General features: G+C 33.7%; 1 protein-coding gene across 1 annotated transcript; it reads right to left on the bottom strand.

The window, feature by feature from the left end:
- Nucleotides 1–21,447: 21,447 nt before the first annotated feature.
- Nucleotides 21,448–24,226, bottom strand: LOC123207090 (vacuolar protein sorting-associated protein 29). The gene is made up of 4 exons (XM_044624345.1): nucleotides 24,068–24,226; nucleotides 23,776–23,958; nucleotides 22,966–23,103; nucleotides 21,448–22,112 (listed from the first exon to the last, which is right to left on the bottom strand). Exons 2-4 carry the CDS (start codon nucleotides 23,905–23,907, stop codon nucleotides 21,813–21,815), a joined length of 570 nt encoding a protein of 189 aa, XP_044480280.1. The 5' UTR covers nucleotides 23,908–23,958; nucleotides 24,068–24,226; the 3' UTR covers nucleotides 21,448–21,812.
- Between the last annotated feature and the right edge of the window lie 634 nt (nucleotides 24,227–24,860).

The raw sequence follows: 24,860 nt of genomic DNA, 5'->3' as shown, positions 1-24,860 counted from the left end.
ATCAAAGTAATCTTATACCATAGACTTTTGTTTTTTTTTCTTTTTTCGTTCTTGTTGAATATATGACTCTCTTGCTTTCACTTTTTAGTATTTCACCAATTCTATATTGATCATAAATAATATTATCAGCACCAATATGATAATATTCAAATAAATTAAAATCATGAGATTCTAAATCCATTTATAAAGTATTTTTTATAAATTAAATTATAACAAAAATATATAATTGATTGACAAAATTGAGATGAAAACAAAATTTTAAATACAAAAAATTATTATTTACGAATTCAAATAATTTTAAAATAAGATTTGACAAGAGGTTAAGAATAATGAAAGATTGAGAGAGACTCAGAATGTGAGTGTGAGTGAGTGCATATGAAATTTGAAAAAGGGGAGGGGTTTACATAAGATGTTGAAAATGAAGAGAAAAAAAATTTAACCACGCGGCTACATGCAAGCAGCCATTGCCTTCTGGCAGAGGCCATAAATTAAAAAAATTAAAATTTTATTTTAAATTCATGCATAGTGTGCGATCCGGGCGATGCCAGCTCATGGGCCTGATGCCTAGCCCTAGCATGGCCTGCTACAATGGCGGGAAGTGCCCTTCAGAGCCAGGCCATTTTGGCATGCTTCGGTGGCCCAACCCATTTGCTATGCCTACTTCTAATTGTCAATTTTAGTTAATTTTAAATATACTCCCTTAATCTTCAAATTTATAATTTCTGTTTCTAGCTTATTTGGTTACTGCAATCCTAGGATTAAGAAATAAAGCCACCAAGACATACTTGACAATTCTGCTGGCTCTCTTCCAACCACAAAACAGCCGCTCGCAGGTATTTTACCATCACCGCCACTACTGACATCGCACATAAACACTTGGAACTTTGGTTATACAAGCACCTATGCAAAACCATTCCCAGTGACCCTGTGGCTGTTAATGATACTGAATATCCTTCTAATTATCTTATCACAACATGCTTGATCGAATATTTTGCAGAGATGTTAGGGCATTTGAAAGTTCTTCATTTACAGTAAATGGTTTTTTAAAGATTTCAGGAAGCTGAGATGCTTTTTGAGTTTGCATTCAGACACTGCCAAGATAGATTACCTTACCATTCTAGTCGATAAAAAATTGACACTGCAAGTGCAATCTCAGCATAATCTTGACTTGAACACAATCTGGGTATAAATCTGCAAAGTGCTGCTGCTCAAAACGAAGATCAGTGGAATGCTCGGAACCTCAAGAAAAAGGATCCTCAATCCCAAGAAACTCGGGAGGGTTTCTTAATTTAGGCATTAGTTTAAAGAAAAGCGAAGGTGAAGGAGGATGAATTACTAGTATTATCAATTGAAAATATGATTGATTTGGAAGAGATTATACATGATCATATGCTTTATTTTAAGGGAAATTATATTAAATGCCTTAAATTAAGGGGTCTAAGCAAAATTACCCAAAACAATTAGGATTAAGCAAAAATACCATTTTTTGTAAAATGACGAAACTACCCCTATAGATAAACCAAGAATTTTACATATTTTGCCCGTTATTTTCCCACGGTTCCACTGTACAAATTCAAAGAATTTTGCTTTTTCCATGACCATCCCATGGGCATTCCACAAGCGAAGAGATTTCTGTTGATTTTTGTGTTTTCTGGCAACTGAGAATGACAAAGAAGGTTAGTATATCTTTTCTACTCATGTTTTTCAGCAACCTCGAGAAAAGGCATCCTCAATCGCAAGAAAATTGGGAGGGTTTCTTAATTTAGGAGCTAGTTTAAAGAAAAGCGAAGGTGAAGGAGGATGAATTACTAGTGTTATCAATTGAAAATACGGTTGATTTGGAGGAGATTATACATGATCATATGCTTTATTTTAAGGGAAATTATATTAAATGCCTTAAATTAAGGGGTCTAAGCGAAATTACCCAAAACAATTAGGATTAAGCAAAAATGCCCCTTTTTTGTGAAATAACGAAACTGCCCCTATATATAAACCAAGAATTTTACATATTTTGCCCGTTATTTTCCCACGGTTCCACTGTGCAAATTCAAAGAATTTTGTTTTTCCCACAACCATCCCATGGGTGTTCCACAAGTGAAGAGATTTTCATTGATTTTCGTGTTTTACAACAACCAAAAATGACAGAGAGGGTTAATACATCTTTCCTACTCTTGTTTGAATCAATTTACTGTTAAGATTATTGAGATTTGAGGAGGATCTTGAGGTTTGAAATTTTAGGATTTCGATTTTGAACAATACATAAAATGTTTTGATTCTTTGTTGTTTTCGTTGAATTTCTTGAAAGCTTTTGTGTTATAGGATATGTAGATTTGATTAGTGTTGAAATTGGAGGCAGAAAGGATGATTTTTCAATCGAAAGAATCACCGATGCTCGGTTTGTGGGGACAATGGATCCCACAAACCGAATGAATTCTCCCACGGGGCAGGAGAGATCGACCATGGGTTGGGGAGAAAGTTAGCTTTTTCAAAATTCTAGGGACCAGGGAAATAAAGGGTAGTCCATTGGGGGTCTTATTAATAATTTACATGAAACCGTGGGTTGAGGGGAAATTGACTTTTTTTAAACTGCAGCGGTTCTAAGAGATTAGAAAATTGCTAAGGGGGCAAGGGAAAAATATTATACCTCTTCACAAGAGAATTTTTTAGGGGGTAAATTAACATTTTCCACATCTAGGGTTTTTCGACTTGTAGTTTTCGAATTTCATAATCATTCTTCTTGTTTTAGGGTTTTTCGATATATAATTTTCGAATTTGACATTTAGTTTTTCATTTTTATGCCTTTTTAGGCACATTTTAAGATGTAATAACGAAATTTATGATCGATATTTCGTCATTTTAAGATATATCGATTCGTATTTTTAAATTTTTAAACAATTTTTTGATTGTTCACATTTTAGGGTATTTCAACGTATAGAATTCGAATTTTAGTTCTGTTTTTTTTAATTTCATCATTTTTGGATATTTGGACTTGTATTTTCAGATTTTTGAATAATTTTTCGATTGTTCATATTTTAGGGTATTTCAACGTATAGAATTTGAATTTCAGTTCCGTTTTTTTGAATTACGTCATTTTAGGATATTTTGACTCTTATTTTCAAACGATTTTTTAATTGTTCACATTCTAAGGTATTTCAGCGTATAAAATTCGAATTTCAAATCCCTTTTTTTGAATTACGTCATTTTAGGATATTTTGACTTTTATTTTCAAACGATTTTTTGATTGTTCACATTCTAAGGTATTTCAACATATAAAATTTGAATTTCAGTTCCGTTTTTTTGAATTACGTCATTTTAGGATATTTTGACTCGTATTTTCGAACGATTTTTTTATTTGTTCACATTCTAAGGTATTTCAATGTATAAAATTCGAATTTCAGTTCCATTTTTTCGAATTTTATCATTTTAGGATATTTCGACTCGTATTTTCAGATTTTCGAATGATTTTTTGATTGTTCATATTCTAGGATATTTGAACGTATAGAATTTGAATTTCAGTTTCGTTTTTTTGAATTACATCATTTTAGGATATTTCGACTCGTATTTTCATATTTTCAAATGATTTTTTGATTGTTCATATTCTAGGGTATTTCAACGTATAGAACTCGAATTTCAATTCCTTTTTTCGAATTTTGTCACTCTAGGATATTTTATCATATAGGATTCGAATTTTAGTTTCGTTTTTCACATTGTTTTCATTTCTAAGAAGTATCGATCCGTATTTTTTAGATTTTTAAATCATTTTTTGATTTAAAAATTTCTAGGATTTTTCATCGTGTAGATTTCAAATTTCATTTCTCTTTTGATTGTTTTTCTATTTTTTATCTTTCTATGTTTTTTTATTTTTCATTTCCACATTTGTTTTTTATGAAATTCTAACCAATTTTTTAAATTTTTTGCAGGATACTTCTCATAAAAGGAAATGTGTCAAAGGGGAGCTACGAATCCCCGATGAGTCGGGACACTTTCGGGCGGAGGTAATATGTCGTGCATAGCTCACCGCGTTGTCCAAGATTAGGTCAACACTGACCCTAGATTAGCTTCAACTATTTAAGAGGACATGTTTTGGGCATGTCCTTTATCTACGCAATACCAAATTTTCTAGAGTATTGGTTTATGCATTTCTCCTGCGATAGCTACATCGGCCCTCCGTCAAAGATGAGTTATGGCTTAGGGTTAATGGGGTTGATGTGAGATTCAGTCCGTTTGATTTTTTTTTTTTATGGCAGGACTATCATTTAGCCAACTCACAGCTCTTTTATCGTATATTCTCCACTTATCCGTATATAGGATCAGAGATACATATTTTTAGGGCTGTCTAAAAGTGTAGTACCACGACAGATAGCTTGTTTTTTTGGCTAGGTCATGGGGGGATGACGATATTGACGCCATCAAGATGACCTTACTGTATTGCCTTCATATGGTGTTGTTAGGGAATGATCAATGAAAGAAAATATTTGTCGAATACTTACAGTTGGTTGATCATCTGGATGGATTTAATTCCTATCCCTGAGGTGTGGTCGTGTGGCAGATGATGTACGAGTCAATGTCATAGGCAAATGGCAGAGTCTGCTCTAGACGGATGCTTGAAATGCGTAAATATGACCTCTACAGATTTCCTTTTGCATTTTAGGTAAGTTTAAATTTATTGATTATATGTATTAATTGACAAAAATACGACTTCATTTATTTTAATCATTAATAGTTATATTTCAGTATTAGATATATGAGATACTAGACACCCTACATGATTGGGTAGATATGATTGATATTCATGCTTCTCCATGGATGTTTAGGTGGCATACGCAGGATGTTCCTACTTGGAGTCATATGGGTATTATTTTCACCGGTGATTAGGTATGTAATCGTTAATCATTGAGTCAATTGATTCATTAAATATTGTAATTATGTTGAGTTATATATCTTCATGAATAAGATGATGTCACATTCCCACTTCATCCGTCATCGATTGAGGTGGCTCTACCATGGTATACAGACATCTGTGAGTACACCAGTATGTTGGATCTATATTCCTCCTCATCGTCTTTGATGAGTCCCCTAACAGGAGATGGGGGATTTCTAATCATGCCACCTTTAGATATACCCACCGGTACACCTGGGACACTTGAGGAGCCTACTCAACCCCTTATTATAGAGCAATATTCATGTCCCTCTATAGTTCAGAGCCCAACAGTCGTGATTGCAAACTTTCCTAGGGTTGAGGACCGTGTTACCTATCTTGTCACAGATCACATCATAGTCTCAAAATCTGCTTTTGTATATGATTTCGCGGTTTTCCAATATACACCCATAACCTGCAAGGTAATAAATAATATGAGAACTTTTTTATCAAAATTTATAAAAATGTTAAATAGAATAAAACTTTAATACATGTTTAAACACGTTACCTTTGAGTCTCGTTTGTTCTTTGCTCGTATGTTACACAAAAGGTGATGATAACAACATACATGGTGAACATCTGATAAGACTTCAGCCATTATAAAATATATAGCATAATGTCGATCCAAGATTATCGCCAAATCAGAGATGTCATAGATGCATTCTTTAATCTTCCTGAGAAACCAACGCCATGTGTCGTGATTTTTTTTTTTACCAACACCGAAACCAATGGGATATATCTAGTTATTACCGTCAAGACCCAACACAAGGAATAAATGACCTAGATATTGACTTTTAAGGAAAACAACGTTAATGCAAATAACAGGTCCAAGATATTCTCTAAATGCACGAACAGAATATCCTAATGCCATGAAAAAAAAAACTTAAATCAATGGTCATCGTCCATTTTAGTAGAGGTAATGGTTCCTGGATTAGTACGTTGTAAATTATAGCAATAATCTGGTAAGAGCATAAATGATTCTTTCGGTGAGCCCTTCAGCGAATTTAAAGCCCAATTTCTTGTCCGTTAAGCCTGTGAATATGAAATGTCAATTTTATACCGGTCGGTAATGTTCACAATTATTTTTTTCGATCGATACATTCGATCAATCAACACAAACTTTGACCTTATTAATTGACCTAAAGCTCGGGTCCCAACTTGTCAATGATATATCATTCTTTGATCAACTGAACATGTGTGGGTTGGATTCATTTGATTGATTTGAAACACTTCACCAATTTTGGATTTGGTTGCAGATATATACCACTGGCAGTTTTTAGCCTCGCACTTAATATTTTATCACCCTCTATCAAACTTTTTGACCCTGAATTGAAATCCTTTCAATAGGGAAATTGTTTCACAACATCTTTCAATTGTTGTTTATTATAAAAAATATCACCAAGATTGACAACATTCTCCTCTTAGATCGATCTTGTACCACCTGATGATGTTGATGGCTGTGGAGAAAAATCAGAAAACCACTTAAACGGATCAGTGGGAACATTATCAAAAAATAGCCCAGAATAATTTCCACCACCCAAAATAGAATTTTGAAGCTGTAAACTATTCATACCCTCGGTAATAGGGGGCTTATGCTGGGGATTTGTCTCTTCAAAAGGAATATCAGTCATGTCATTTCCATTAAAGTCACCATAGTTGGGAACTTTATTTTTCTCTCCATGAGTCTATAAGTTTGCAATATACAATGTGTCATTACTGAAATCAATCAAGTTTTCCAAATCATATTCTTTTTTCACTCTACTAATTTCTTCTTCTTCTACTCTTTCTTCTTCTTATCCTTCAATTGGGGTATATGTAACAAAAAAAGGAATACATTTCTGTAAGTATTGAGACATATTAATAAGACCTTGAACATCTTTATCATTTTGGATTTGTACGGGATAGTCGAACTCAATTTTTCTTAGCTTCATTGATAGTTTAAAGTAGTTTTTCATTGAATCAAGGGCATAAGACTCCTTCAAAAGAGGAATAAATCCCTCAAATATTGTACTAGAGAGAATTTTAATCAATAGTTTAGATCCTCAAATATATTTCATTATGTTGTCATCACCTTGAATTCATTCTCTTTGGTAACGAACCGATACATAACTAGTCATTTTAATTATCACTTTTACAATGACAAATTTTGGAAAAAATTAATCATTTATAATAAAAAGTCCACTATAACCATTTAAAACAGTTTTACACTGATTAATATCAAAATACCCCTCTTATTTTTCTAATATTTTATTTAATTACCTATAATTATCTAATATTTTATTTAACACCCTTGTATGTTATCTTATATTAAAATGCATCTATCTATTTTTAACATTTATTTAGAACATTCTTATAATGTTTCATATCAAAATACCCCCATATCTTTTAAATATTTCATTTATCCCCATAATTATCTAACATTTAATTTTACACCATTGTATGTTGTTTTGCATAAAAATGCATTTATCTGTTGTTGATATATTATTTAAAACCATTGTACAATGTTTAATATCAAATCCCCCCCCCCCCCCATATTTTTCTAACATTTTATTTTTCCCTATAATTATCTAACATTTCATATAACACCTTTGTATGTTATATTGTATCAAAATGTATCTATCTACTCTTGATACGTTATTTAAATCCTTCATATATTGTGTAATATCAATATAGCCCATATTTTTGTAATATTTCATTTAACCCTCCATAATTATCTAATCATTCATTTAACACCCTTGTATGTTGTCTTGTATCAAAATACATCTATCTACTCTTGATACGTTATTTAAATCCTTCATATGTTGTGTAATATCAATATAGCCCATATTTTTGTAACATTTTTTTAGCCCCCCATAATTATCTAATCATTCATTTAACACCCTTGTATGTTGTCTTGTATCAAAATGTATGTATCTATTCTTAAATGTTATTTAAATCCTTCATATATTATGTAATATCAAAATACCCTCATATTTTTCTAACATATTTTTTACCCCATATAATTATCTAATATTTGATTTAACACCCTTGTATGTTGTATTATATCAAAATGTATCTATCTATTCTTAACAATTCATTTAAAATGTTCTTACAATATTTAATATCAAAATGCCCTTCATATTTTTTAATATTTTATTTAACCCTCCATAATTATCAACACTTCATTTAACACCCTTGTATGTTGTCTTATATCAAAATATACCTATTTATTCTTAATCTGTTATTTAAATCTTTTATATATTTTGTAATATCAAAATACCCCCATATTTTTCTACTATTTCATTTAACCCCTAAATTATTATCTAATATTAAAATACCCTCTTTACATGACATACAAACTAAATTTAACAAATAACATTAAGTTGTGAGTTAAGATTCATATAAATATTTTTTTTCACGATTTGACTTTTTTTGACTCAAATTCAAAAATACGAACTTCTTTCTTTCAAACGAACCCGTAGTAATTGATATTAAGTGAAAATGAGAGTGAGAGTGAGTGTTTGAGTGGTATGAGAAGTATATATAATAAGAGTGAGAGTATGAGGATTTATATAGATGTGATAAGGGTAATTTTGGTATTAAAAAAGTTTAAGGTGTTTTTACTTAGAAATAGGAAAAATGGGTATTTTTACTTAAGAATAGGTAAAATGAGTATTTTTGCTTAATAAAAGGTAAAATAAACATTTAATATAATTTCTCTTATTTTAATCTGTGTTTTTTTCCATTGACTTCCTTGATTAATATGATTAAATAAAAACTTATATATAACAACTAAAGATAAGAAAGACACAGAGATTAAAGACATGTATGTAATTAATAATGATAATGTGGCTCGTGAATGAGAGAAGAAAGAAACTAAGAAGAAAAACAAAATAAGAGATTAATAAGTTGATAACCCCTCTCTAACATAGCCTGTCATTTGAAAATTTAAGATGAGGAGAAGATCAAAAAGAATAATACGACTCATGCTGTCGACAGTTCCTCCAAACACTTCAGATGGATAGCTAAATTAAGCAACAATAAATGAGGATGGAGGGTCATAAAAGGGCCCCAAGAATGGTCGAAAGGAACTCTAGGCGACAGCTGACTTTTCATTTTATCATTTCTCTTCCTGTGGCCCCCGCTCATGTATCTTATTCATTTCCCAAAAATGAACCTGGTCACGATTGTAGGCACAATGAAGGGTAAAGATTTCCAGGGTGTGCACGGTTTGGCTTAAAATAATACAATTTTGGAGTTTTTTGAATTAAACTAAAAAAACTAACTTGGAAAATTTTTAAATAAAGTCAAACAATTTTAAGTTGTAAAATAAATTAAACCAAATAAAAAAGATGAAGATTAAACTTATTAAAATTATTCACTTTTAAATATATATTATTTGATAAAATTAATTGAATTATAAATTTTAAAAACAAAATGTAAACATATAGATTAAATATATATGAAATATATGTATAATGTATATATAAAAAAAATTGATAAAATAAATATAAAATAACAAATTATACACTTAAGTGATCATTAAAAAATTTTGTAAAATATAGTTATATATATGCGTTTTAAGGAAATATAGTTTATGATTTGATACAATTTTAAAATCGTTTAAATTATAACTCAAATAGAAAGTATTTTAAAAATTAGTCCATACAAACCCATTCATTTTACAAATTAAATTAAAACATAATTTTTAAATGATTCGACATAAGTTTACAATGTAAACCAAATTATGTATTCCCTAAGTAATGAACGATTTTACAAAGATTGACCTCCCGACTTCTGACATCGGATGTATCTTTTCCATCATGCTTATTTAATAAAATAACATATTAATCTCACTATTCAAATGCATCAATTTTAAAATTTTAAACCGAAAAGATAATCAAGTCGTTAATAATATGCCTCTAATTGAAAAGAGTACGCTTAAAGTTTTAGAATTGATACAGAGGGTGTTTCATCCTAGTCGAACTACCGTTTTAGGCGTCTTATACTGTAAAATGATTGTTGGAAAAATTTTATTGTTCTTATTTTCAGAAGCTTGCAAGTTGTTCTGAGAAAGAATGGGATCATTCCATCAGTCGGGACTGAAATTTTTTTTTCAAAAAATAAATACATACATTAAAAACACTCTAAAAGGGGGCACAAATACAATCTAAACTCATCCCACAGCATAACCAACCAAAAAAATACCAAGTACAATTCAATACGAGCCCAAAGGCCAAAACACACAATTAAAAACCAAAATCAAACCACCAAAACAACAGATAAGGTACTGGAGACAACAATCTAAAATTAATATAACCATGAACCCAGCTCAACCAGCCTTGACAGGGCACCGAAGACAGCAAATATTGCCCAGCCATCAGTATGAAGCATCTAACCGCACACGGCTGAAACAGAAGGCAGCAACCGACGCACGTGGAGCAAATTCACAGAAACGGACCATTGTGCAGCCATTCATTAAGAATTAACTTACTGGGACCACTACCAAGAACCACCCACGCAGAAACACAGCAGAACAGCTCCTGGAGAGACAAGAAATGACGCAGCTCACTCAGAGAGAACAACACGCAGAGAAAAGCAGAAGCGCTAGGGAGCAATCATCCAATAGTTGTGCCAAGGGGAAGCCAACATGGGAGAGAAGAATTTGAGAGAACAGCAACCATCAAATCTGAGAAAACCACCTGCAGAAACCAGCAGCAAATAACACAATATCGGCAGCAGCTAGGCAATAGCGGGCCGACACATCCAATGAACCCCAAAGCAGGAGAAAAACATCAGGTAGAGGGAAGCAAGAATCAGCGACTCCGGAGGAGGAGAAAAGCAAACGAACAGGAAAGGAATTCAACACCGAAGCAGCTGTAGAGAGCCGACTCGAGCCAAAGCAGACCAGCAGCATAAGGCTGACTCCACAGGACCCAAGAACTCAAGGGAAGAAGCAAGGCCAACGCAGAGAAGCAACCACAGAGAGCAAGAATACTCCCGGGAATGGAAGTGGAAAAAGACCGAAAAACTCAAACATCAGAAGTCGGAAAAAGGTAGAAAACGGAGATTGCAGGGATGAAGTAGCCACAGTATAGCCCAACAGCAGAAGAAGAGAGGCCACGGTGAGGGAAAATCTTTCAATAAGACCAAAGCAACCTGCACCAAAACATCCAAGCTGGAACCGACCAAAGGAAGAAGATGAACCTGCAACAAAATACACAGTTAGCAAAAAATGTGAGTTTGACGTGGGGTCTTTCGATTGGCAGTTTCTGGGGGCGGTTTCGGCAACGCAGTGAAAGAAAAAGAAGAGAAAAGGAGGCCCTGTGATCACTTTGTTGCAGCAGACTTGTCAAGAGGTAAGTAGGAACTCTCTTCTCCCCTTCTAAGCTGTCGATAATGGTGGACTGAGGATCTCCCCTGTGCCTGATTATGTGTATATAGGATTATAATATTGATGATCAACAAGATATGGAATAGTTGTTGCAAATTTGTGATTAGCATGTTTGATTAGAGACACTGATGCATGTTTGGCTAAGGATAAAAACATGCCTAAGTTTATTAGTTTGAATGAATGCTAATTGATAATAAATGAGGAGATTGGAATAATTTCTTATATGTGATTTAGCCGTTTTAGGTCTTGGTGTTTGGTATCTTATTTACATGAAATTGTAGACAATCATTGCTTAGATAATCGATTATGCTGTGAATCGCTTATTGTATGTTTCCGGATTTGGCTTTGCATTAACTATCAATTAGGAGAGGTTGTGATGAGAATTGACAAGCGTTGAATTCGTAAATGTTAGTACAACTAGTGATGGGTAGAATAGTAATCTCAAGCAAAAAGTATGTTCACTTTATATGCACATGTGTTTGAATATATATGCGTTGTAACTAAACAAAAGTGTTCAGTTAATAAAAAAAAAAAAAAGGCAGAAAAAGAATCTCTCTTTTCGTATTTCCTCTGTTGTTCTTCAGAAAACTTTCCCAAACCCCAACCTAGCTAAGTGTCAATCTTGACTCAATCCACCGTTCATGGTATCAGCGCCATTTGACACATGTCAATGATGGCAAATAATCAAGTTCCAATCTTTGATTCTTCATCTGTCCCTGGACAAGGTGTTGATTCATCAACTACTTTCACAAACCCTAATCTTCAGAAAAGTTCCTCCACTCCCTCGATATCTTCATCAAGCTTGCAAGTCATCTCACCGAAGCTTACAAGGTCGAACTACTTATTCTGGAAGTCTCAAGTTCTCTCTACAGCTGCAGTGCACGATCTTGAAGACCATCTTATCGGAGTTTTGCCGCAACCGGCCCCTTTTGTTCATGAAAGGTCTGAAGATCCAAGCTCATCTACTACAGTGGTAAAGATTGCGAATCCTGAGTATGTTCTTTGGAAAAAGATTGATAAAATGCTTATTTGCTGGCTTCTTGCATCGATCGCCGAAGAAATTTTTCCTGTAATTTCAAAATGCCATTCATCCTCAGAAATTTGGAATTTGTTAGAAAAAGAATTCATCAGTTCATCTAAGACACGTATGATGTATGTTAGGAATTTATTAATGACTACTAAGAAAGAAAATCTTAATATTGAAAGTTATGCTTTGAAGATGAAGGGATATGCAGAAACCTTGGAGTTGGGGGGACACTATATTAGTGATAGAGAGCTTATTAATTATATCTTAGATGGCTTAGGACCTGAATATGATGTTGTGGTGGCAAGTCTAACCACTAGGATAAAGTCCAGTGCTGAATCACTTGATCTACAAGATGCTCTGTATATCCTACAAAAGCATCAGATGAGACTAGATAAAGCCAATTTAGTTCTGAGTTCTGCAATTTCATTAGACTTTCATAATGGGTCTGTCAACACTGCTAGTTTAGTTAAACCTCAAAATGTGGGTGTCAGTGCTTACCCTCATAGACAACATAGTCAGTTTACTATTGATCCAACTCATGAGCAATATTATAGTGAGCCTACATTCTTAGTACCACAGAGCCAACCTAGACCAGCACCTCAACCCAAGTCTTAGAATCCTGTAAACTACTCCTATCAATTTGGCTATCATGGTGATTATCCACAAGTCTCAACTATAGGGAGAGGCAGAGGGAGATTTTCTGGTAAAGGCCGAGTAGTTTGCCAAGTTTGCAATAAAGTTGGGCATAGTGTTGTGCAGTGTTACTACAGGTATAACACTACCTATAACAATCCATCTATTATACCCCAATTTTATATTGGTGCATCTGGCTATTTTCCAGCAGCCACGGAGTTTAAACAAGCTTCCAATCCTCTTCCAACTTAACCTACACCTACAAATTCTCACTTTCCAAGACATTATTATCCTAACACACCTATATCACCCTCTTTACCACAACAAAACATCTTACCATTACTGCCTCATCCATCACAACCTAGCCAATGTTATGCAAATACCTTATCTACAAATCAATCTCACCTACCTAACAATAGTCCCCAAGCCTACATACTCAGCACACTGCACAGCTTACATAACCAACTTTAATAGCCACCCATCCAACTGTTCAAGGCTATGCTTGGTACATGGATTCAGGTGCCATTGATCATGTTACACCTGACCTTTCTCAGCTGAGTGTTGCAACCAACTACAAGGGAAATGATCAGCTTCAGGTTGGCAATGGTGAGTCTCTGAACATAACTCATATTGGTCATGTTCTAGTTCCTAGTAATTTTCATTCTAAAGCCATTCATCTAAAAAATGTCCTGTGTGTGCCTCATATAACCAGAAATTTACTAAGTATCTCTAAAATTACCAAAGATAATCATGTTGTTGTTGAATTTTATGCTGACAATTGTGTTATTAAGAACAAGCGCACTCAAGCAATTCTATTGCAAGGACACCTTAGAGATGGCCTATATCAACTCCACATTCCCAGCTACACAACTTCCCAATTCAGTCCTAGAGTCAAGCCAATGCCTTCTGCTCAAATCTGCTCAACTTCTTCTTGTGATCCCAACCAAAAACTTGATCCTTTTCAGTCTCAAGAAATTAGTCTTATATCCAACTGTGATGATACTAAGAACAGTTCTGTTACTTCAATGTTAAATGTTTTTCCTCTCTCTGACAGTCTACATTTAGGAAATAAAGATAGTGCAATTAAGTCTTTTGTAGTTTCTAAAACAGATATAGATTTGTGGCATTCTAGGTTGGGTCATCCAAACAATAAAGTTCTTGTACAAGTGTTAAAATCTATGAATAACAGTTTTAATTCTCATGATGTTGTTTTATTTTGTCATGCATGCCAACTTGGAAAACTAAGTCAATCTTCTTTTCCTAAGTCCAATTCAAAAACAAATAAACCTTTAGAACTGATTCATTATGACCTGTGGGGTCCTTCCCCTATATCCACATCTGAAGGTTTTAAGTACTATGTGCATTTTATTGATGATTTTAGTAGATTCACATGGATATTCCCTCTCAAAGCTAAATCTGAAACAAAATCTGTTTTTCAATTCTTTTGCAAGTTTGTTGAAAGACAATTTGATACAAAAATTAAATGTTTGCAATCAGATTGGGGGGAAGAATACAAAAGCTTAGTTCCATTACTTAACAGCTTAGGCATTGCATTTAGACACCGATGTCCATATGTTCATCAACAAAATGGCAAGTCTGAGAGGAAACATAGACACATTGTAGAAACAGGTCTAACTTTGCTAGCACAGGTAAACCTTCCTCTGAAATTCTGGTGGCATGCCTTTCAGACTGCTGTTTATCTTATCAATAGGCTACCCTCGTCAGTTTTGAACTTTGACTCTCCTTTTTACAAATTATTTGGAAAGCAACCTAACTATTCTAAATTGAAAGTCTTTGGCTGTGCAGTTTACCCTTATCTCAAATCATATAATTCTCACAAATTTTCTCACCACTCAAATAAGTGTGTCTTTCTTGGCTACAGCTTACTTCACAAAAGATATAAATGTCTTGATTCAAATGGTAGGTTGTACATTGTTCCAGCTTTGAAGTTTCTTGAAACTGACTTTCCTTTCCTAAGTGATCCAAATTTTGTAAAGAAATCTACTACTCAGCCTTTAAACATTTTAGAGTTAGATACAAGAAGCTGGCAACTTCCTGAACCAAAATCTAAACCTACTGCCAACACAAAATCCTGCACTACAAAATTGCATTCAGTGTCTAGTCCCGACATATCTCATATACAACATGATTCTTCAATTGCACATGATACTTTTGCTACATATGTGTCTGAACCAATTACTTATATTTCAAACTCTTTACAAAACATTGAACCATCTGAACCTTCCTCTTCTAGTCACAATAATTCTACCCTAAACACCTTTTCTGATTTACATTTGAACCAACAAACTGAAACCACAATAACATCACCTTCCTTGGCTAATCAACATCATATGTTGACAAGAACCAAAACAGGCACACTTAGACCTCCAAACTATGCCATCATAAATTCATTCAAGCCAACAATTTTGTCTTCTACTAGAACATCCAGTCTTGAGTCTTATGTTCACACAGAACCTACCAATGCTTTTGACGCATTATCAAATCCTGAATGGAAAGCTGCCATGAGAGCTGAATATGATGCTTTAATGGCCAATAACACATGGACTTTGGTTCCCCATACAGTTGATATGCATCTAGTGGGTTGTAAGTGGGTGTTTAGGATTAAATATAATCCAGATGGTAGTGTTCAGAGGTACAAAGCTAGACTTATTGCTAAGGGCTTTCAACAAACTGCTAGTGTTGATTACTTTGAGACATTTAGCCCTGTTGTTAAGCCTGCCACCATCAGAATAATTTTATGCTTAGCTGTGCATTATGGTTGGGATATTCAACAGATAGACATAAATAATGCATTTTTAAATGGTGACTTAAAGGAGCAAATGCATATGCATCAACCTGAGGGTTTTACAATTGATTGCAAAGGCAAGAGATTGGTGTGTAAATTGAATAAGGCTTTATATGGATTAAAACAAGCTCCCAGAGCCTGGTTTGATAAGTTGAAAGTTGCTTTGGTTGATTGGGGTTTCACAAGTGCAGTAATGGACACAAGTTTATTCTTATACAACAAACAAGGCAAGGTGATTTATGTGTTAGTATATGTTAATGATATACTACTAACTGGAAATGATAGTGATTTGGTAAAGTGCTTAGTTCAACACTTAAATGAAAAGTTTGCTCTCAAAGTATTGGGTTCATTGCATTACTTTTTGGGATTTGAAGTTATAAGGTTTGCCACTGGTCTGCATTTAAATCAGACCAAATTTGCTCAAGATCTATTGACAAGAGCCAAAATGGCTGATGTTAAACCTTGTACAACCCCATTTGCAACTGGTTCTAGACTGACTTTAGATGACAGCCCTACCTTTGATGATCCCTCTTTATATAGAAGTATAGTAGGTGCCTTGCAATATCTGACTTTGTCTAGACCTGACATTGTTTTTTTAGTTAACAAACTTAGTCAGTTCTTGCAAAAACCCACACTTACTCACTAGCAGGCCTGTAAAAGGGTACTTAGGTACATAAAAGAGACCATGAGTTTTAGTTTGCAATTCATTTCAAGAAGCATGCTACAGTTGAATTGTTTTTCTGATGTTGACTGGGCAAGTAGTCTCCATGATAAGAGATCAACCACTGGATATTGTCTCTTCCTTGGTCCAAATCTTATTTAATGAAGTTCTAAAAAGCAGAATGTCGTGGCACTATCTTCCACTGAGGCTGAGTATAGGGCTCTCTCTCAAACAGCCACTGAGATAACATGGGTAAAAAGTCTATTCACTGAGCTGGGCTTACAATTCTCTGTACCTCCTATTGTGTGGTGTGACAACTAAAGTGCAAGTTCATTAGCCTCTAATCCTATTTATCATTCTCGAACAAAACACATTGAGATTGATGCCCACTTTATCAGGGATCAGGTCACAGGAAAACAACTTGTCATCCAGTATGTTCTAACTGAATTCCAGAAGGCAGATGTCTTAACAAAACCTCTAGCAGCTGGACAGTTTACAACTTTAAGGGATGCTCTAAATTTGTGTAGTTTGGAGCACTTTATATCATTGTCCAACAAGACTCTGTCCTCAAATATCACTGTGAGTAATAATAGTATTCTGGGAATACCAAAAGTTGAAGGAAAATAAAGATGTTCAAATATTGATATGGTGAATAACCATCTGTTGGTATGGTTAGATATGTTGCTAAAAGTGTGAGTTGAAGCTGTGGCAGAATTGAAAGATTGCTCAGTTTAAGGGGCGATGTTAGTACAACTAGTGATGGGTAGAATAGTAATCTCAAGCAAAAAGTATGTTCACTTTATATGCACATGTGTTTCTATTGTACTGGTGAATATATATGCGTTGTAACTAAACAAAAGTGTTCAGTTAATAAAAAAAAAAAAGCCAGAAAAAGAATCTCTCTTTTCATATTTCCTCTGTTGTTCTTCAGAAAACTTTCCCAAACCCCAACCTAGCTAAGTGTCAATCTTGACTCAATCCACCGTTCAGTAAAAGCTGAATTAGGGTGTGAAATCAGCTACTCGTCCATTTTTTAGATACGACACACGATCATGTGGTATGGAATATGTACTCGTGTACGTAATACCCAATATTCAAGTTAAGTTTTTCGATGTTCCAACGAATGTTAGGAATCATTAACTGTTGACTAGTTAACTTAGGCATGTAGGCTTACTTGTGTACGACTTTTACACAGCCGTGTGTGGGGTGAGATAACTAAAATACCCCTAAGAAGTAGTATGGTTAAGATAAGTTTGAAAATGGAAAGTGCATTAAATATCAAAAGGGCATATACCTGTGTTAGCAAGATGCAACCCTATGTATATAAGAAAATGTTACAAGAGGAGAAGCCACAAGGAAGAAGGTCATGTATGAGATGTAACCTAGACATCTCCTAGAGTTTAAAATGGGTACAAGATTAGATATAAGACCCAACATCGTCCTAATGGGAGTTCAAGGTTCGACTTTGGATGGTAGAGATAGCATGGGTTGAGATAAGGGGATTTCGGGGATTATGAAAAAGTTAACAATTGAGTCTCAAACTTACTGAGTTTTTTTTTTTTTCACTCACTCTCTTATTTTCATCTGTGCAGATGTAGCTGATCATGACGGTTGTGAGACGAGTGGTGGTCCGCAAGCATAAAGAAGAAGAGGGAATTTTCATTATTTTCTTGATGTTTTCACTTAATGTTCCTTTTTATTTGTTTTATGTATTTGGTTACACCTATTCATGACTTTTTAGTTTATTTTCATGTATTGACATCTTTCGCACGTTTCCAACTTATATGTTTTAAAGGGAATTTTCATAATTTTGAATGATTAATAATGATGTTTTATTTAAAGATTTTATGAGATTTATCATATGTTTCTGAAATAAATGCATGCTTAACTGGTCTAACTGGTGACATTTTTTCTGTAGGGCAGTACTTTTGGAAAGGGTGTTACAAGTTGGTATTAGAGTATGATTTTGATATCCAAAAGATGCCTTAGGGATATGTGTAGTCAAGTAAAGTGATAATGTAAATCTCTCATGTCATGCCAACCGCATTTATAGCCCATCATTGTAAGTAAAATTTTACGATGTCTACTAAGTTTATGTGGAGAGTCATAGTTATGGGTTTTTTCAAGAAAAATAAGATAGACTTGAGCTAATGTTGGAGACATGCAAACAGTAAAACTATAGGGGACCTAGAGTATGGGGTAGTTCCTCAAGTTCCCCAGGTAGGTTTAAGTGCTAATGATGTCAGAAACTTGATCAGAGAGGTGCTAATGGAGCAAAAAGGTACTCCAGTTCTTGCTAGTAAGTCGGTTCAAACATTGTCGGTATAAGAACAAGGCTTAGTAGAGGAGAAATCCACACTAACAATAGTACTAGCCAATACTCAGTTGCACCCCACTTTTTATCTACCTACTATGCATCAACCTCAGAAATTTGATAGTGCAAATGACCTGGTTGTAGTTAAGGAATGGCTAGAGTAAATAGAGAGTGTTATAGCCCTATTTGACATGACAAATCAAGAATGAGTCAAATATGCCACCTACTTCTTTAACTCTAGTACTAGAATATGGTGAAACCTGGTCCGAGAGACAAGTAAGATTTCATTGATATCTAGGTCAAAGTTCCAAAAAAAGATTTGAGGCTAAATACAGAGGTGTATATATGACATGAATAAGGTTTAGGAGTTCATAACATTGACTCAGGGCACAAATTTGGTAAAAAGAGTATTTTAATAAGTTCAACCATCTAGCAAGGTATGCCTCTAAGATAATTAACACCAAGATTGGACAGATGGAAAAGTTTGTGTATGAGCTCAATCCAACTATAACTCGAGGCGTTATAACAGCTGCACAGTTACCCCAAACTTATAGTAAAGCCTTGAGCAGATTCTTAAGAGTTTAGGTGTTTGTTAAGAGGATGTAATAACAATACCAGTACCAGTGCCAGTGCCACAACCAAGTAATAGTAGTATCCAAATTTAGAGAGGACATCCTCTAGAAAGAAAAAGGAAGAGATCATTCCAATCTAAGGATAATAAGAAGGGTTAGAAGAATAATAAGAAACAGATAAGATAAAAGATTCCAGTTTGTTAAAAATGTGGTAGGCATTACAAGGGAGAATGCTTGATTAGGCAAACAATATGTTTCAAGTGTCATTAGCCAATGCATATTGCTAGATTTTGACCTGGGTTAAGTAGCCAATGGGAGAAGCCACTGCCAGAGTGTTCACCATCACCTAGGAATTCACTGAGGCTAACCCATCAACAGTGACTAATTAGATTTCTTACCTTTTTTAGCCCTTTATATATTTTGATTGATTATGGTGCTACTTACTATTTTGTAGCCAAGAGTTTAGTTGATAGATTAGTCAACCAATTAAAGTACAAATTATGGTCAATTTTATAATTATATCAATATTGACCATTATCCAGAAATTATATTCTAAGATATAATATTGAAAAACTGGATGTTTTGGCATGGTGGAAAGACAAGGTAGAAACTTTTCCTGTACTTGCTATCATGCCCCGAGATCTACTAACACCGTCGGTGTTAACTATAGCATCAAAATCCACTTTTAGTGCTAGTGGATATATGTTGGATGATAGATGATCCAATTTACACCCAAATATGTTTAAAGCGATAAGGTGTATGAAAGATTAGGTTAAAACTGATTTCAAAATACAGAATCGTATGATAGAAGATATCTTTGAAGAATTTAGAGATTTGGATGTTGAAGATGAGTAGATAAATGATATATAATATATATATTTTATTTATGTTTTGTAATTTATACAATATGTAAATTAATTTATTTGTACTATGTTATTAATTTATAATATTTTTCATCATGTAACCACAGTATTTCTCTGCCACAAGTGAGAGATTATAAATAACATATTCGGGATACTGTCCTCAGTTTTAATAATTGAAAAATAATTTGTGTTTAAAAATTTTAATTGAATTTTTTTTAAAAAATATCGTTTAAATGGGTCGCCCCGACCCAATTAAAGTTTGACTCAGCTCAATTAAGACCCATTATTATATACGTCGGGCTTTGGACCTTTACATATCAATGAGCCGACCTGACTTGAAAGTCCATTACTGTATGGGTCTCGGGCCCGACCCAACCCATTAGCGTGATAGGCCGAGCCTGACACCATTAGGTGGATATGTCACTAGTGCTTTGAAACTATGTTTTGAAGTAAGTGTTCCAAATCCAATTATTCAAGTTAATTTTGTAATTAAATTTAAATATTATATTGTATTTTAATTATAATATTTTTCATTTATTCATCTATTTCTACATGTATGTGTATGTACATGATATCAGAGCCTTAAAATCTCTAGCAGTCATTAATCCAAAACAATTTAAACATGGCGGGAAAAGAGTCAAACTCTTAAGTTTAAACCCATACACTATGAGCTAAGAAAAAAGAACAAGACTTTATTTCGAACTCGGCAAGTTTAGATGGGTCACTCTATGTATAACAAGTGGATCAAAGTTTATATGATCACCTCATATATGACAAATGTCAGTGTGTAGCATAGTTACACTTAAAGGGGAATGTTAGAGCATAAGAGTCTCCAAGTTAAATTGGCTTAAATCATTTTAATAAAAACCGTGTTTATTAAAATCCATAGATAATAATTACTTAGATTTCTAATCATAAGATGGGACTTAATTTACAAAATTGAAAAAAATCTTGGGCAAACACAATCAAGGATTTCAATTGATACGGAATAAATCCAATGTTCCTATGTCATTAGTCTCATCTCCACCACAATCATAGTTATACCACATACATTCCATCATATGGAACATAATTATTATAATCACAAACAATAAAATTATGAATACATATGTTTTATACACAATTTGGATATACAAATAATATATCACCATATAATTAAAATATCTTAAATTAAAGATAAAATAATACCCCTAATCATATGATAACATATCTTCTGTACTTTTTCTTAAAAATAAAGTTTTAATCTACACAAAAGAAACAAAGGAATGAAGCTTAAGAACTTCAGTCACAAACCATCATCATAATATATCAATTGAAGCTTATGAACTTCGATCAAAATAATATTGTTTTTCGTTTATCAAACCCTTGAACACGTCCCTACATGAGCAATGTAGCACCATGACATAGAAATTCAGACAACAAAGATATGTACCCAAAAGAACTCTAAATTACTCATCCCAATTTATTATTTTTGCATCAATCAAAACTACATAGGAAAATTCTGAATTTCATTAAAAATAAAGCTTCGATCTACACAAAAGAAACAAAGGAATGAAGTTGGCATCATCACAAAATTGCACCAGTCTGTCAATCGAGTAATTGCTGTCTTCTTAAAATCCATTGTCATCCTTCTCCATCAGATAGTTCATGAACGCGGAGTAGTTGCTGTCTTCTTAAAATCAATTTTATCAACCTTTACCTCGCCATCAATTAGTTCATATACGTAAACCACAACACGCAAACCATCAATGTCCATGAGTACGAAGCTTGGGTTAACATCATATGTGAAACTACTATAAGCACCAGTAGCAGATCCAGGATTTATGACAACACCGCCCTCGTGTTTGTAGGCTTTGAACTGATGAGTATGGCCAGTGACAAGGATGTCTACATCCAATTGCCTCTGTAGCATTGCCAACGAATCTAAGTCACCCCAGGGAACCACCTTAAGATGATTCAATGCAAAATGAGAGATAACGGAATCAGTACCAAAGCAAATTCTGAACTTTTAATCGTAATCACTATCAAATTCAAAACATTACTTGGTGATAATGCATGTATGTACAAACAATCTTTAAGTAAATTAAAGACATAAGTTGAGCTATAGATATTGAGCTTTGACGTTGAATTGCCATAATTAAGTTGAACATGATTGCAGGAAATTAACTTGGACTGCAGAGACTAACAACCAGAAGAGTTTTGACAGTCAGTTGATTGACACTAGCTTCTGCATAAAGATATTAAAATTCCAACACAAGGCATTTTCCCTAAAGTACACAAGACACTATCACTCTTAATGTACACTCTTCACCTACAGAACCCTACCTTCATCCAATATGCCACAATACAGGTCTGGATTTTACCTTTAATGGATTTTTACTATGTAGCTTCACATCCTAAGTACAGTCCCAGTACAAACCAGCAACCAGAAGGTTCTTAATTCTCCGATCATACATGCACACAAAACACCACAATGTTTTTAGGCTTATACTAATAACACTATGGTTACACGATCACAAAAATTTTCATATTTCAACACATGCTTCACTCTACCCTAGTACAATGTCTTATTGATACCAAAAAAATCCACTAATTTATTTTCATTTGAATAGTTGAAAAATTGAAATAACCAAATTTTAGTGATTCAACTCCTTGTGGACAAACCATTCATTTTGCGACAATGTATTCAACAGCAACCTAAGCACAAAAACGAAGCCATTACCAGGAGAGACATATCTTCACATAAGAGAACACAACTGAGTGAACAAACCCTGGGAGAAACAAAAGGAAAACCAAACCTGATGACCATGACATATGCCAAGTTTGAATTGACCAATAGTGAGTGTCTTAGTTTCTGGATAACGTGAATCTTCATCATATTCACCTCGAGTGATATGCAAATCAGGACACAGACTCTTCAAATAATCATGGACTTCCTGATCATCAAGAGCATTTGTAAGAGTAGATCTAACAAGATATTTTTGAATCGATATGTTGGAGAAGGATTCATGGAGTAGTGCAACAAACATGATACAAGTTTCTAAAGTCCATGAAGATCTAGAAGGCAAGCAGCAGCAATGACATAAAAGCAGGCATCAACACTTTAACGTAGAGTCTTTCATAGATTCGAATTATCTGAGTCCATGACAAAGTTTCACATTTCACACCAAGAGTTAACATTCATAACCAAAATAATGATTTCAAGAAGCTAATTTAATGATTCATTTTGAATTCCAAAGGAACTGAACAATAACTTTTTTTTTTCCATTGAATTTTCCCACCAGCAAACAATCCAGTAGACAAAATGGTTGCACTATTTCACCATCTATAGATAACTTTCTTGATTATCCTCAGTCCAAGTGTGAAATCATTCTACAGTTTCTAGTACGATTAATTCATCAAAAAAGAATGATGCACATAGATAAAAACGTAGTAATTTGGCAGAGAATCCATATGTCAGCAAATTGTGGACCCTATTTGTTTCATTCGTAAATTGAACAAAAGCCAACCTCCAACATTTTCAATAAAATTAATATGTAAATATCTACCAAAAATAACTACACAAAGACAATAGCAACCAAAATTTTATTGAAGAAAAGCAGAAATACCTTAATGGAGAGATTGCCAGTGCAAATGATGTGCTGAATCTTGCCAGGAACAAGCATGGATTTGAACTTTGGTGGGAGATCAGATGCCCTGTGAGGAATGTGAAGGTCTCCTATTGCTAATACTAACACCATTTTCAACAGAATACGCTAAATATCTCCCCAACATTCACTCGTTATCAAAATCTGCACAAACTCACATCAAATTTAACATTTTATAAAAACCCAAAATACCCAGATCAAAATCAACTTAAATAGAATGAAATTCGCTAGTAAAGATAAGAGCTTGAATTACGATATTAAGGAGAACAGCGGTCTAAAGTGAAAAAACCAGGGTGGGTGTTGATGTAAGAATTACTGAACAGCATCACAATCACTGAATTTTCGGCTGTTCAACCTTGTTTACATAACGCTGATGTTTGGACTTCGAGATTAACTTATTCTGGGTAGGGATAAAACATAATTTCTTGCATTTTATTATTTAAAAAATAGATAAAAATATTTTATCAATTATTCAATTATGATAAAAATATGCCGAATTATATTTTTTATAATGTACATAATTTTATCTCTATAAAATATCTTATTATTTTGATATCTTGTGGAATTTGTGAGCAGGCTATTTATTATTCCTAATAAATAAATATAAGATTAACATGGACGACGGGAGGGACATGAACGGGAAATTGCCCCAGTGGACTCCAAATATTTTTCAAAAATTTTTTAGAAAAAATAGAGAAAGTAAACAGTAAAGTTATAAATTCTTAACAGTGATAAAATTTTCATTCTGGACGTGTGATGTTTATCTTAATGGGAAATTAAAGCAATTGGCCAAAACAAAGGGGGTTTAAAGAAATTATCCAAAAACTTAAGAATTAAGCAAAAACGCCTTGCTTTTCTGCAATGACCAAAATACCCTTATATATGAAGCAAGAATTTTACATATTTCTTCTCAAATTTCCCCTGGAACACTTTTAAAATTCAAATAAATTCACGAGTCTCCCACAGGTCTTTCACGGTGCAGCATTTTCTGTCAACTTTTCATGTTTTCTGACAACCAAAAATGATAAAAAAGGTTAGTATATCAT

Source organism: Mangifera indica, unplaced genomic scaffold (assembly GCF_011075055.1).
Source record: "Mangifera indica cultivar Alphonso unplaced genomic scaffold, CATAS_Mindica_2.1 Un_0058, whole genome shotgun sequence".
NCBI classification, from domain to species: Eukaryota; Viridiplantae; Streptophyta; class Magnoliopsida; order Sapindales; family Anacardiaceae; genus Mangifera; species Mangifera indica.
Note: the sequence above shows the minus strand (reverse complement) of the source record. Positions and strands in the feature narration are given on the sequence as shown.